The sequence below is a fragment of the Strigops habroptila genome, chromosome 5 (genome assembly GCF_004027225.2).
Source record: "Strigops habroptila isolate Jane chromosome 5, bStrHab1.2.pri, whole genome shotgun sequence".
In the NCBI taxonomy this organism is placed as follows: Eukaryota; Metazoa; Chordata; class Aves; order Psittaciformes; family Psittacidae; genus Strigops; species Strigops habroptila.
The window spans coordinates 33,908,384-33,923,992 of NC_044281.2; the positions used below are offsets into that span (position 1 = coordinate 33,908,384).

Genomic DNA, 15,609 nt, shown 5'->3' on the forward strand with positions numbered 1-15,609 from the left:
TAAACAAACATTTCTTACAACAGCAAAAGACTCTAAAATAAGCAAGAGGGTTTTTAATTTTTTTAATACCTTCATCATCAGACATATCAAGAACTTCATTCATCGTTTCGGGTACATTCATTTTGTGCTTTTCTGTAACAGTCTGCCAAAGACAAAAAAATCATTTCAGAGTACAGGCATAATTTTTCTTAAAACTTACAGTTACTTTAAAAAGTAAATGCAAGGTAGGACATATTTTTATCTGCAGTTAGCAAACCAAGATTTCTTTTTTCTTCTTACTAACTTTCCTTTTTATAGATGCATTGAACTATATATTTAAAAGACTACAGAACGAGGCAATATTATTTGTGTTTTAAACTATATTCACATTTTCATAACAGAAAAACCATGAGCTGAAAGCCCAGAAGATGACAATATCAACAGAAGAAACAAATACACTGAAAAGAGTTTTTTGTTAAGGGGTTTAATAAGAACTCTTGAAATAGTTATCAAAATTTTGAGTGGGAATATGTAATCCCTATTTAAACTAAACTTTCTGAGGGAAGTCCTTTGTCATTAGAAAAATGCTGCAATTTGGGAGCAGGCTTAGTCTATGTGATTTTTTTTCAGAGGTGCCTCAGCATGAATTGTGTGTTTTTCTCACAAATGAGAACAATTGTAACCACATGCAGGCTAAATGATATCCCTTAAGGAATGTGTGCATGAAAGACACTCAGAACTGGTTGGTTGATTTTCATCCTAATGTTTATATCAATTCAGACTCAGAGACCAATATTAAAAAAAAAAAAAGAAAAGCAGCAGAAAAAAAAATGTTATGAATGCCTGAAATCTGTTCCTAGAGTACCTGTGCATCCCATGAATGACACACTTGCGCACATTTTACTCTCCAGCTGGTGTACAGCACAACAAGCACTGGTGAAGTTTTAGGTCACACCCTGCAGAGTTACCATTCAAGGAGTGCAGGGCAATTAAAAAAACCCAAATAAAACAAAAACCGAAGAAAGAACAAACCTCGCACCAAAAAACACTCCTACCGTTATGGGGGTTTTCTATTATATTTATATGTTTAAATATATTTTATATTATTTTTAAACACCATTAGTTCTCATCCTTCATATACAAATAAGAAATTATTAACAAGTTCAGGAGGACAACGTAGCTTTTCCATTTTCATGTATTTTAAAATATTTCAGTTTTTCTCTGGCCTCGTGAATAGTTATTTGGCAGTTTATGTTTCTGGGGCTACTGCCATCACCTGCCATATGCAGAAGAGCTCCTGCATGTTCAAACATCATAAAACTTGTAAAAAACCTCACACTTATTTCATTTTGTGGGAATTACTTGCAAAGATTTTTAACATATTGCCATTAAACTAGCAAAATCCCAGGATTTTTTTTTCAGGCACTTCTGGATTTTTTAAATTGGTGTTTGAGTATAAATTATAATAAAATTAGCTACATTTATCCCTGGTTTCATTAAATTTACCTTTGGGAGTTGTTTAGCCACAAGCCGCAAAAAATAAGTCTCAGCATTCAAACTGAATTTTTAAGACCATTAAATAAAATATATAAACCAGTTTTCATTCTAGGCTTCCAAAGTCCTACAATTACACACTTGTGACTGATAAGCAGCATATTCTGATTTTAATGGAAATTATTTCTGGGCTTCTCTTGAGAACAGGTATTTGGGTAGTACAGAGCTTTCAGCGTCTAACATTTCTTCTAGCATATTTCACAGCCTGACCCACCATCTCCCTACTCTTCTTCATCAACAGAACATAAATGATCAGTCACCTTATGCAGCACAAACTCCCCCAGGTTCTAGGTTCTACAAGCTAAGAATAACCTCATGATATTTAGGGTTCTTAGCATAAAAATGTGGGTTTACTTTTCCTGCAGCTACCTGGTTGTATACTAATCAATCAGTCAAATTTATGCTACCCTTATATATATATATATATCTGTCTCTCATATGCCTAAAAATACATATGTGCACATACTTATCTTTTTAATCAGGAAAAAAAAAAAAAGTTGCAGAAAGAAAAAAGCAAATTTGGAGCAAATGCTCTAAATTATGGTCTTAAGACCCAATTTTGGCTTTACTACTGTGGTGGTACATGGAGGCTCCTCACCTAAGAAAACTGTTTTCTTCATAGAGCAATTTGTCAAAATGTTAGTGAACAAAAGATGTGAGAAATATTTTGGATTCTGTGTATCGCCATTTTACTGATAGCTGGTAATAACTGACCACTGCTAGTCCCTTTAATATCTCCCAGCTAACACTGCAAAAAGCCTTTCTCAGAGGCAAGACAGATGAGCTGGAGTTCATGTATCTGTCAGCAAATGGATATCTAGGATTGCAGGAGCTGACTGTGGCTGCTTGTAGAAGACATCCTTTCACCATCTTTCGGAAGATGCCAGAAACTACACAATGAGTTGCTTTAAAGTCAATTCCAACCACTTCTTAGATTGGAATAGGTCCTCTCAGTCCAAATACAAACCATTATATGACAGTCCCTTGGTAAATGCTCTGAAAAGGCAGAAGCAACTTCTATTTACACAAATGTGTAGGAATGTCTTTTCAACCACAAACCGGCTCATATTCATGTGGTTTATGTCTTAAACAACAAGCTGTGTGGAAAAATATGACAGCTATGACCAGTCATTAACACTGTTGATTTTTTGCTCGGTTGATACTCTTTCTGCATACATCCTAATAGTGTCTACTGCCTTAAAAATATATTGCTCATATTTGACTTAATGTCCACTTTATACTGCTAAAAGGAAATAGATAGAAATTAAGCTGGAATCTCAGTAGACGTGTAACTAAACAAAGCTGAATACACTGGTTTAGGAAAAATTCTTCCATTCACTACCGAACTGTACTTACAATTGTAGTCACGGTCTCTTCTGTCACCACCTTCAATGTGTCAACGACTGAAATGTAGCCAAGTCGCTTTGCAATGGCAAGGGCAGTGTTTCCATTCTAGAAATTGAAACATTTATAGCAAAAGTTGAATGTTAGGAGAAGTGTAGAAACTGCTAATTAACTGTAGAAGAATGCACAATAAAGGCCAAATAAATGTTTGCATGTTGGTGACTGAAAAATATATTTTGGGTAGTAGGATATATAACTAAGTTTTTAACTCTTTACAGAAATGGACGAAAATGGAAAGATTTTCAGATGTTTGCTGTTATAGTTTGGAAGAGATGATGGCGTAGAGGGCGTGGGGGTGATGGGAATAGGCTTTCTCTGCTCTTTTCGTCTCCCACCAGACACGTTTTTTCACATTTCCCTTGCTCAAATGCCTTATGCAGGGTGGGACAACTGAGCCCGAGGGGGAAGCAGTGGCCTTGCAGAGACCCCTTTGTACTTACCACAGTGAGCTCGTTGGGCGACGCGCCGTTCTGGAGCAGGACGTTGATGATGTGGGTATGCCCCTGCTGTGCAGCCTGGTGCAGCGGTGTGTACCCGTTCTGCGGATGCAGGGAAGGGGAAAGGCTACAGTGAGCACAGTGCACAAGCTGCCTCCACATAATAAGTGAGACAGAAGCGGAAAACTCACCTTTGTTTTGGCATTAACTTTTGCAGAATGTTGAAGAAGGAAGTTAACAATTTTTATGTTTCCGTAGTGGCAGCCAACATGCAAAGGAGTGTATCCCATCTAGAATGAACATAAGCAATTAGAACATGTGAATATCCTACACATCCCATAACAAAAAACCACAGATATGAAACAGCAAGAATCCTGTTAAGTTTTATTTTTTCAGCCTATGCAAAAAATCCTCCAACCTTGGAAAACCCCCACACTTCTCATGAACGTGCCTTCAAGTCCCATTTTTAGTGAACCTCTCTGAATGCCTTGTATTTCTGTAATGTTCAACTCGTGCAATGTTGATTAAAGATTTCCCTTCCTGTCCAATGGCCAGACTATCAGATCTCTGGGACAGAGCCCACATTTTTCATAGAATCATAGAATCATTTAGGTTGGAAGAGACTTTCAAGATCAAGTCCAACCCTTAACTTGGCACTGCCATGTTCACCACTAAACATGTCACTAAGTGCCACGTCTTTTAAATACTTCAGGGATGGTGATTCCACCAGTTTCCTGGGCAGCCTGTTCCAATGCTTGACAACCCACAGAGAGTTAGAAGCTGCCTATCATCCTTCCTTTGTACAAGTCCAAGGTCAGCCCAGGGCTCAAGCGCCAACACTACACCACATGCTTAAACTGTGAGGTCAAGGCTGCTAGAAAGACAAAGGGAAAGGCAGGAAGGGAAAACCTCAAAAGTGAACTATTTCCACTAGTGGGAAGTTTCAAGTGTCCATGGGTTTAGACATACCATTTTCTTCATGTCATGTTGCCTCTGATACTACTTCACACAAAGTTACCAAATTTCAGTTGCATTAATACGTGCTAGGATATGGTAGCTGTGCTAGTTACTTTAAATTAGGGTGTGTATTTTTTCTTCAGTTAATTATATACCATTTGCCATCTAAAGAAACTATTAGCTTTGACAACCAGGACGAGTTAATCAGTGCCAGAAACAGCGCCGGATCCAAATTCCATTGGCATCAGCAGAATGAAACTTTCCATTGACTTATGTGATCATTGTATCACATGCCAAATGACTACGAGGAACTTTTCCCACGGAATACTTGTGCATAGTGGTAAGAGCCTAAGCACTAGCTAAAATGTAATCATCACGAACTGAACACTGGGACCTCATCTTACAAGTCATTGTTAGTTTAGGGTTGGTCTAATAGCTTTCTAGCAGTGCCCAGGGTCTGAATTTTATGGAGTTCCCTAAGCTGGCCAGAGTCTTGAGTCTTCAGCAGAATGCTGAGTGTACTCACAGCCATGTACCTCAAACACAGCTTCTATGGCCCCTGCTCCTACATATCCAAAGATAAATTTAAATTGAAACATGACCAAACTATCAAAACAATAAGTGGGGAAAAAAAACCCCCAAACCTGCTGTGAAACCTCCTCATATAAGAACTTAATCCCCTTCTCCCCCTTCAAAATATAGGCCTCTTAACATGACCTGCAAGGTCAACGAAAATCCAACAGCATAAAACCAACTAGTGAGAAGAAATCCAAAGTCAAGGGCCACCTGCTGGGAACCTCCTGCTAATAACCCTAAAACATTAAAATCTGGAGAGTAACGGAGATCCAGTAACAGCTGATATCAACCTTCCCTTTGAAGTGATCTGTAAAGGCTCCTTTCTTTAGCCTGTAACAATGAATATTGAAGAAGGAGCTATCAAATGGCTGATACTTACTGCAGTACAACATCAATTGCCTTCTACAATTTGTATATACAGAGATTTACATGTGGTACCTTCATAAATGGCTAGAGGAATAATTGCTGATGCTCTTTGCCACTCCTGACCAGCCTGCTGTTTAAATCAGAGACTAACAAAAAAAATTTTCTTCCTTCCAGTCCAAATGCATGGTTGAAATCGTAAATTTCTCTGGTGATATGGTCACTATCCTCCCTGTTAGAGCTCTTTGTGTCCCAGAGCTGAAGCTGAAGGAGTCTCCCCCCAAAGCTTTCGGTGCTGCTGGCCTGGTCAGGTATGGCAGATGGAGGAGCATGCACTGAAAGGCAGCTTCTCTGCCACAGGCATTACGCATGTCCCGAGGAGCGATGTAGACACCTGCTAGCCTGGTGGCAAAATACCAGTTTCTTGTCTGAGCTCCCTGGAGGGGCCCGAGAGCTTTCTTTTAACTTTGCCATACCCTGTGGTCATGTCACGTCATGTTGTGTTTGATGAGGCAGTGCCTAATGCAGCACACAGTCACCGACAGCAGAGCGACAGAGATCTGACATGGCGGGTTACATCTCAGCGGGCATATTAGACCTCATCAGCCACCAGAGGACATCTTTCATGTTTATAGTTTGTCATGAAGACATTGGTCAAAACAAAATTAATTAGCAAAATGTCCTTTTAATGCCCAACACCCAGAAAGGATATCCTTTGCTTCTCAGCTACAGCACAGATTCCAGCGTTCACATGTTTCTACCTCAGGAATGTATAATATTTATATATACATATCCCAACATCCTCATGGAAAACTGATATTCTGTGAACTTTTCTGAAACACTCCAACTGGCAGATTCTACAATTACACAACCAAATTAACTATAAAAGTAGTAATTCTCATGGATACTTGAGCTTGCTGCTTTCAATCTCTATAGAATTAAAATATAAAAATATTTTGCTTTGAAAGCCACTAATAATTTAAACAAAAAACAAAAAACCAAAAAAACCCCACCAAAACAAACCCCCCCCCCAAAAACCAAATCCAAACCCAAACCCCCCCAAACCCCACAATTATACACATTTCTGCAAAGCAGTTTAGGTTCAGTTATATTTACTGGCAAAATGCCGAGCGACTTATTAGGCATCTTAGTATTAAAGAAATCACTTCCAGGAAAATCAGGGCTTTTCTTTAACACAGCTCTAACGTGCATCACTTTCTGGCAGTCAGCTGCCATACTGCTTCTAGCTGTTCTAAAGAATGAGCAGCAATATGGGAGTTAGCAGCTGGGAAGGGCTTATCAAAAGCCAAAAGAATAAGTGCCAAAAAAAAAAAAAAAAAAAAATCAGAAATACTGAGCTTTTCAATTCTAATGGAACACACAGAGACAAAGCATCCCTTATTCTCTTGCCCTTAAATTCCTTTTTTCGAGGGAAATTATCACAAGCCTTGTATATCATGTCAGTGAATTACTTAAATATCTCCACTGGCAATAACCATAAATCTTAACAGCTTGAATTACTGCATCTTTCTAGTCATGCTGACTCTCAAGCTGCTCTGTTTTTGTTTCTCTGCTGCAAATGTCAGACAATGAAGCTACAGTGTTATTGTTGATAAAGCTAGAAAATGCTCTAGATCCACAGATCACAGAGGCATCCCGCCTTGATTGAATGAAACAGGCAAATCTATGTGCACATACACACTTCACTGCTTTGCTGAATCAGGGCCTAACATGTTGCGGTACTTTGCAAGGTTCATTATTGCACATTATTAGGCGGGAAATCTCCATGCAAATGTCTTGATAACAACTGAGCATATACCAAGAGCCAAGGGGAGAGATAATGTACCATCAAGATATACTGAAGATATCTGCATATGAGTGTTCTGTATGAAAGTGATTCTTCTCGATACCACTTTCCACCCTCCCAACCTCCTTTCTACCTCTTTCTGCATCTGAAAATTAGATATTACAATGGAAAAATTGGATTGCTGTTACAAACCATTGTAGCACTCAGGCTGGTATGTATGGGGCTCCTGCCAGAACAAGGCAGGCAGACCTGAATAAATCTCCCTGAATAAACCTGAAATAAAAGGCCCAGCTGAACCTGCAAAAGAACATCATGACCTCTCAGTTACCATTATCTCCTACCAATACTACAGTTTTAGGAACAAAAGACAGTTTAATACTGGATTTATTTTCCAGACAGTCATCAACCAGGGACTGTGTGTCCATCAGTTTCCCTGTCAGAAGCCCAGCACCAAATGCAGTGTAGCAACTGTCTGACTACAGTGACCTGCACTGAGATCAAAGCTCCAAATCCTGCTCTTCATCCTTGAATGAACCAGCACTCTTCTCTCATCAAGGTTTCCTTTGCCAGTTCATCGCAGTAACACTGTATCCTACAATAACACTATCCGATGGGATAAACAGTTGAAAAATGACATGTGGAGACCTGCTGAGCCATGAAACAATATTTACCCATGCCAACTCCCAGCACAAAAGCCCTGCAACAAAAGCAACATCACGTGTACCAGTATAACCTTTAAACACTCAACGTGACCACCAGAGAAGGATTATCTGCTTGCAGCCATGGCTTCAGATTGATGTTTTAACTCCCAATACTGTGCATAAGATGAGCATTCCTTAAGTATGATACTGTATAACACAGTTTCAGTATTGAAAACTCTTTAACATACCTAAATTCAGAAACACCAATGTAAAGTCAGAATGCACAAAACCTGCTGCCTTTGCAGGAGGACACTAACATGCCTTCTGTGAACACTACATTCAGTTTTTAAAGCTTTCTAAATGCGAAGAGTTTTGAAGCACCTCTGAAGCTTCACCACCTGAAGTACATTTTAGTGTTGCTATTTTTCCACCATTCTATTATTTGCTTCTTGCATATTAAGATAAGGTGTTTTCTCTGGCTTATCAACTGGAGCTCTGTCTAATGTGGCTAAGCTTAAAACCACATATCAAAATCTCATCTTCAAGTGGCAGGAGCAGCATTGTGGCCCCTCGAGCACTACTTCTGGCACACTAAATCACTGTTGTTTACTCTTCAGTGCTGAGACAGACTCCTGCAGCTCTGGGATTAGAAGCTATTTAGTTAATTGATGCAGCAGAACCAGAAGGATCCCATAACACCATCAATAAATGGACTTCAAATCCAGCAGCTATTCTTCCTTTCATGCCTTCTTCTACAACAAAGTTCAGTAAAAAATTTGCAATTGCTTGGGAGGGAAAATGCCTCAAGAAAGAACCGCAGCTCAGGTCTGAGAGAAATTTTCAAAATGCTCATGATTTTTAGAGCCAGAATTGATCTTAATCATACAGACTAATCTCCCACACAAGAGATTTTCTGTAGTATTGCATCTTTTTCTTCCCTGCAATAGCTTTGAGATACAAAATGTGTTTCTGTCCAATCTTCTCCTCTAATCACCTGAAAAAACCCAATTTCGTACATGGCCCTCAGAAGCTGAGAGGGAGCAAGTACTCCCATGTGTCAGAATTGCAAACTCTAGATATTTTCATAGGGAGTGTAAGTTATATATAAATGATGATTAAAGAACATGTACAAGAGGGGAATATGATAGCTCATTGGTCTCTACTCAAGAAGTTGATTGACCTGCTAAGACACTAAGCGTTCTCCCTCTATTGACAGATACTGTGCTGGAGTGACGTAACCAATGAACCTTAACTTGGGAAAAAGAGAAATATGATAAGGAGAGAATGTAAACAAAGAAAAAGCAATGACGACAACAAAAAAGACTACTGAATAGTCATCTAGACCACAATAATTGAGGCGACAAAAGTGTATGGATGTGACATGAAGAGAAGAAAATAGAAAGTTAGTGGTGATGCTGCTGGTAGGGGAGATCCCCAATGTAATGCCACTCTAAGCTACGCAGATTCACTGACCTTTAAGGCACAGATGGCCACATCTCTGCCATTTTATGTCCAAAGTAATGAATCTGAACTGGACATGCTGGACAGTATCATGCAAACATGCAAGTGTAGCAACAGTGCTTCTAAAGCCAAGTCAGCTGTTGCTGTATCTTGCTCCCCAATGCCTCTGGTTTTAGAGACAGCATGCAGACCTTTTATTCTCATAGAACAGTTAATCCATCTAAACAAGAGAGCTTGTAACTACAGAGCTGCTATTTTACAAGCCAATCAACCAAACTTCACCTGCATAGAACATGAGGTCAGGGTATGGTAGTTCTTACAGCATTACACTTTTCCTCCATTGTAGAAGTTCGGAGCTTGTCAGCTCTTACCCTAGGAACTCAAGATGATCATCAGTTTATCTAGAAACTATTCCATCCTAAATACATGGTACTGCATTTGGCACTTTTCTTATATCACAGGCAGTACTGAGTGGATATCTGGCAGAAAACCTCCATGTGTCTAACTATGTGGAGCCTGGAGGGCTCACTGCTGCACAAACCCAGCAGATGAGACTCTGCAGAAGCCAGAGAATAAACATCAAGCTCACTGCACTCTAACAGAATCCTGCAAGGCATGTAGGCACTTTTTTCCTAAGCAGACAGTCCTCTACAGCAGAGGGCAAATTAGCATGGTAGGCAGGAGAACAAGCCATTGCGGATGTTCTTCACCACAGAGGCCTACCTACAGGATTAATAATGCATGTTTTCCCAGACAGGTGGTTTGTCACACTACAAAGTACTTCTGCTTAATTATACCATGACTTTGTCTGACCTAAGAGCCCCTGCCCCACTTCCTGACAACTATGGGGCAGTCCCATGGAAGCAAATATGTACTGGGAAACTATTCTTTACTGTCACTAGTTCCATATTTAACTGAGGAATGAGGGTGAACAACATGGGACTTACTGTTGGCTTCCTTAAAATGATATGATTATTACTGATGACATGATTCATGCTGCAGACAGTCAAACATGGCTGCTTTTTTCCCTGTGCATGATTTTACCTACCAACTAGTTCAACTGTCAGAGATGCAACTAAGAAATTTAGCTCCCACCAGAGGAGATCTGTGAATTACAAACTGAAGCCCCTTTTCTGTCTGTCTCTACAGTCATGTGCATGCTCCACCACATTGCCACCCTGCCAGGCTTAAAGATCAGTACAAAGCTTGTGCAACTGCACCAGGCTGGCCCTGAGACCCAGCAAACACGCCCTGCCTCTTAGCTGTGAAAGTATCTCAGATGTTTCCGCCATGCTAATGTGACTAAAAGGCCACCAGTCCAGAACTGGATCCTATTTGGACACTGGAGAGCAGCAAAGGGAACATGTGACTGCCTGCACCTGTCCATGTAAATGTCTCCTTAGACTACTTACTATTTGTGGGACAGAGAAGAGTGGGAGAAAGGCAAACACTCACAGGCAAGTTGTACAGGCTAGGAGGCGATTCAGTTCTGACCAAGTTAAAAGAGCAGGTTACGCAATGTCTTGCTACAGAAACCAAAACCAGGTAGGAACTATCTCCAGAAAAGCAACCACATATATCTGAGGAAATCATGCAAAGAATGCACCAGGGCAGACCTCGTCTACTGCTGAGTGATTTAACAAATGATAAGAACCCAGACTGATTCATCTGTAAAATATTGGCTGAGGATATATTGCAAAAGAGTAAAACTGAAGAAGGTCCTGGGATTTCAGGAAAGCTATTTCAGTTTCATGTCAGAATAAGGGCACTGAAATCAGTAGGTGGTACAGATGGAATTACACAGTAGAAAAATCATGTAACAGTGACTTTTCCCTCTACCACAGATTGTAATCAGCTGAGCTGCAGCCAGACATGATGATGGATTAAGCCCTTTCTGAGATGTCAGTGTGATGATAGAATGACAATATTGCTGGACAGTCTGACACACCTGCACATTTATGGAATGCAAGCACAGCAGATGACTTGTGGCACACACCTAACAGAGTTGTGAAAGCTGCTACTCTGCAAAAAGTGTGCAGTTTCAATTGTGAGACTTGATTAATTTAGCTGATTCGATCATCTACAGTCCAAGTATTTGGTTACAGCTGATTTCTTACCCAGCTAAAGGAATGACTCTGAGATATAGACAATGCAAGAAGAATGTATTGTATGATCTCAACAGTGAGATCATCGTCATTAAATGTGGAGCACCGTATAAACCATTAGTGTGCATAAACCCATTTGTACACGAGCTTTTGGAATTTACTCATGACATCGCTCTTAAAACCAATACTGCAGAGTGGAAAGTGTCATTGCTTGGGGTCTCAAAAGCCACCCTGAAGCACCTTGGAAAACCAGGTCTCTTATTTAAAGTCCAAATATTTACTTTAGGCAGAGCTATTTTCAGATAAGTAAATTTGAAACAGACTGTCATTGCATATATGTATTTCATATCAGATAACTGTGATAAAGAATTTCAAATTTGTCCTCAAGAGTTAAATGTTTCATTTCTAATATTCTTTTCGAAGGTAGAATAGAGCAGTATCTGCTGACAACCTAATAAGTTAATGTTTACCATCAGGAGAACAATGGTCTAGTCTGAACTTGGGACAACAGAAAATGTCAGTTCCCCAGAATGTACCCGTATGATGAAATAGGTCACCTCACTATGCTTGGCAAAACAAAGAGGCTTAGAAATTCAGAGGCATCCAGCCATAAAGGCTGAGCCAAGCTGTAGGAGTAGGAGGTAATCGTTACAAATGAACAATGGGTTTACTTGCAGAATCATGTCTATGGATGGCCATTTAATATCAGCTCACGGAAAGGAGACTACTTCATTTCATAAGTCTCTTAAGTCATTGGAAAAAGTGTTAGCCACTTTCTAGCCAGGAATGCCTACACTGCATTTACATTGTTTCTCTTGCTGTAAATAAAGATGTTATAAGTAACTGTTCTCCTGTGTTTTGTTTCTACTGTCAGCTAAATGGAAAGTACATGCAACATGTGAAAAATAACAAAAGCAGGTGAGAGTATGCATATGGTAGAAAATTATATGACTCTCTGTAGAGGGAGATCAAGCTTTTCTGAAAGTGTCCTTACATAAAAAAACAGTTAATCACAATTACGTTCAGTGAAACACAATAGTAGGATACAATCTAAATCTATATTGATCTAAATATTTGGCAAGAAATAAGCTTAGTGCTCCAAGACTGAGTATAACCTACATACTTGAGTTTACATATCTTCAGTTTGCAGAATATACTCTATGATATTTTTTATAGGGAATGCTTCTCTGCTGTTATTTCAGCTTCACCCTGGAATTCATTATTATTCCAGTTTATAGGCTGATGCCTCCCTGAAAGGAAACAATACATGTTGGCAGTGGTTTTCTTACCTTGGTCTGTGCATCAACAGCAGCTCCTTGATTCACAAGAACCTCTGCTACATTGACCCTATCCTCTTGAGCAGCCAGGTGGAGTGGCGTCAGTCCACTCTGTAAATTAGGAGCAACAAGTAATAATCTTTAGAGGAGGCACATGAATACTAATATGCAAATTCAGGTATCAGTAAGACTCAAAACATCCTACTGAATTTAAAGAAATTATAAATTCCTCTTTCACTGTGTAATGTGCTTCCTAATAACATAGGTTGATTTGCAAGAAAGTACAATTTGAAAGCCAGTAAGATAATGTTTCCTTTACACAAGGAGTGTTTCTTCATGCAGTGTTAAATGTAGGATAGCAAATTATAGCACTTTCAGAAAAAAGTCATACAGTATGTTTTTACCTCCTGACTAATTCACTTTCTTAGAATGAGTAATATTTTAAAATAAACATTGAATTATTTTTTACACCTCTACAAGTTTTCTAGAAGTACCATTCACTCAGATTTATCATTACCTTTTAGTCCTCTACTTGGTTGTTTTCAAACACAAACAGAAAAGATAAAACTACATTTTTGTAAGATCAGGTCCATTTCTCTCTGCCCAGGAAGTATAAAGACTTGCTAGATGATGTGTACTGACACACTCATTTTTTGGATAGCTTATTTTTCTTATCTGAAACTTCAGATCTGAAATCCTTAAAACTTCAGAAAGCTGTGCAACTTTCTGTCACATAAAAGACTTCAGGTAAGAGGGTAGAAAACAGAATCTGCTGAGACGATGTTGTTAGAAATGGGAAAGAATATCCTTTACTTGCAAATCACAGCTCTTTCTCTCTCCTGTTCCTACTGCCTCTGGCACCAGTGACACAAGAGCAGCTGGAGCCTGGATATTATGGGCCAAGCCTTCTAAAGAGACTTAACAAGTGCTCAGTGCCCACCCTGGAGCTCTGAGCATACAACTCCCAACCATTCTGTGGATCCTGAAGAAAACAAATGCTCTTTTTATTCCTATTGCAAAATTCAAAGTTAGTGTGCTTTAAATATCTGGCTTCAAATGTAGGTGCTGAGCTTGGAGGAAACGAGCACCCCTCACTGAGTACAAGAGGAACTATTTTCAAAAAGTGGCAGGTAATTAACCTCTGGAGGAATTGAATCGAAATGCCAAGCAGCTGCAATCATGGTCTCTATATTAGCCTCAGCAGCAAAACTGTGATAGCCAATGTGACACAAAATGTATACATGGCAAGTTGCCCTGTGGGGATACAGAGTCCATCCTGCACTGCATAAGCCCACACACTGGATTGAGACTAGAGAGAAAGATCAACATCTGCCAGAGAACCTTCCTGAAGGAGGGCCCCAAAATAACCAAGCTATAAAGTTAGAAACAGGAAAACACAGCAGCCCTTTGCAGCATCACCCATGGCCTCTGAGGACACAGAGTTTTTCTACCTGCTGAGAATAAGAAATATATTCCATGAAAAATTTGTCTCTTGCCTTTCTACTCTAGCCACATAAATCCATACTGTAACCACACTTTACAACATCTCTGATGTCTAGTGAAGCATTTAAAGAATGAAGGCTGCACATTTCCTAGAAACATTACTGTAGAGCAGACTGACTAGCCTATAAATTCATACATATAGAAACTAAAATCTATCAACTTGTCTTTTCTGCCCCCAGGAGAAAGGGGGTGCTCTAAGGAACACCCTCTGGGGAGAAAGAATCACTTATATTAATGAACAAAATCTCAGACAAAGTTGCTATTATTATTCCATTAAAAAAATCAGCTTCCCTTAAAAAGTTAGTTGTGACCACTGTTTAATGGGCAGGCATATACCTAGAGACTCATAAATGACATGCGCCAACCCTACTAACTGCTGGGGAGAGGAAGACATTTTCTCTCTCATCATGTTTTGGTAGACTCGCATAATGTGGAAGGAAGCCATGTGCTATCATTAAAACCCAGGTACTATGAAATACAGTTCATTCAATGTGATGTGGCATGCTGCATGCTACTCTGCTAGAAGAAATGATGATGTGTATTCAAATACCTGCAGTGGCTTTCAAACTGTCTAGAATCACAGTGGACAAAATTTAATTGCAGGCCACTATCCTTCTCATCACCATGTCTGTTTATTGCCTCAGAACCAAGCAGGGGGAACACTTGAACACTTACCTTGTTGCCAAGATTTACATTAGCATTTCTAGTAAGAAGCAATGACACCATGTCCACATGGCCATCTTGAGAGGCAAGATGTACAGGGGCGATACCCTGTCTGGTTACAGCATTGGCATCAGCACCATATTCCAGCAGTGTAGTTGCTATGTCCATCTGGTTTTTCTTGGCAGCTATATGCAGTGGCGTATAGCCATTCTGTCAACAGAAAGCACTTCATTGCAAGCTACTCATTGAGCAATGTGATAAATCACTTTCCTGTACCTACCCAACTCTATGAAAGTAAGTCATTAGTTCTAAAAATCCTGTCAAATATAGTCAAATACAATATTAACTATTCGTACAAGTTAATGTATCAGAGCTTTAAGCAATCTGGTTTTGAAAGTATTCTACAAATAGGAGCATTCTGAAAGAAGCTTTCAAATTTGTGAAAAAATATCTGTTCAGAAGAGCGCAAGACATTTGCTACTTTTCCTTAAATGTACATAAAATCTTTGACAAACAGAAGAGCAGGATGTGTGTTTGTAACTCAGAACAGCTGTTGTTGTTTGGGTTTTTTTCTCATTTCCCAGCGTGAATGAAAGTATTATGTACATAAAATATGGCCTTTCTTGCAGCATTTACCCTAACCTGACAGGCTGTTTTCATTCAGAACAAGGGAAAATTAAAGCATACAACTTTAAAGTCTTGCATTCTTATTTTTTTATTCTTTCTAATATGTGTATCCAGTGAGCCCACTACTAAAAATAAAAATGCATACATTTTATTATTCTAAAATAGGATAAATTTGGCAGAAAATAGATAAATGGATATAAATATAAATAACTGATTAACACAATATACCAAAACAAGGACTAAGCTTTTGGTACA

General features: G+C 39.2%; 1 protein-coding gene across 23 annotated transcripts in view; it reads right to left on the minus strand.

Annotated features, from left to right (window-relative positions):
- The window catches only part of ANK3 (ankyrin 3), a 373,667-nt gene that overhangs the window by 81,783 nt on the left and 276,275 nt on the right, over positions 1 to 15,609 (minus strand). For all 23 annotated transcript variants that reach the window (XR_003991754.1, XM_032919982.1, XM_032919983.1 and 20 more), the window contains 6 exons: positions 14,740 to 14,937; positions 12,574 to 12,672; positions 3,566 to 3,664; positions 3,378 to 3,476; positions 2,890 to 2,985; positions 70 to 142 (listed from right to left, as the gene is read on the minus strand). Coding sequence is in view for 22 of the 23 variants with exons in the window: in XM_032919982.1 (XP_032775873.1) it covers positions 70 to 142; positions 2,890 to 2,985; positions 3,378 to 3,476; positions 3,566 to 3,664; positions 12,574 to 12,672; positions 14,740 to 14,937 (664 nt within the window). In the remaining variant the exon portion in view is untranslated. The remainder of the gene's footprint in view (positions 1 to 69; positions 143 to 2,889; positions 2,986 to 3,377; positions 3,477 to 3,565; positions 3,665 to 12,573; positions 12,673 to 14,739; positions 14,938 to 15,609) is intronic.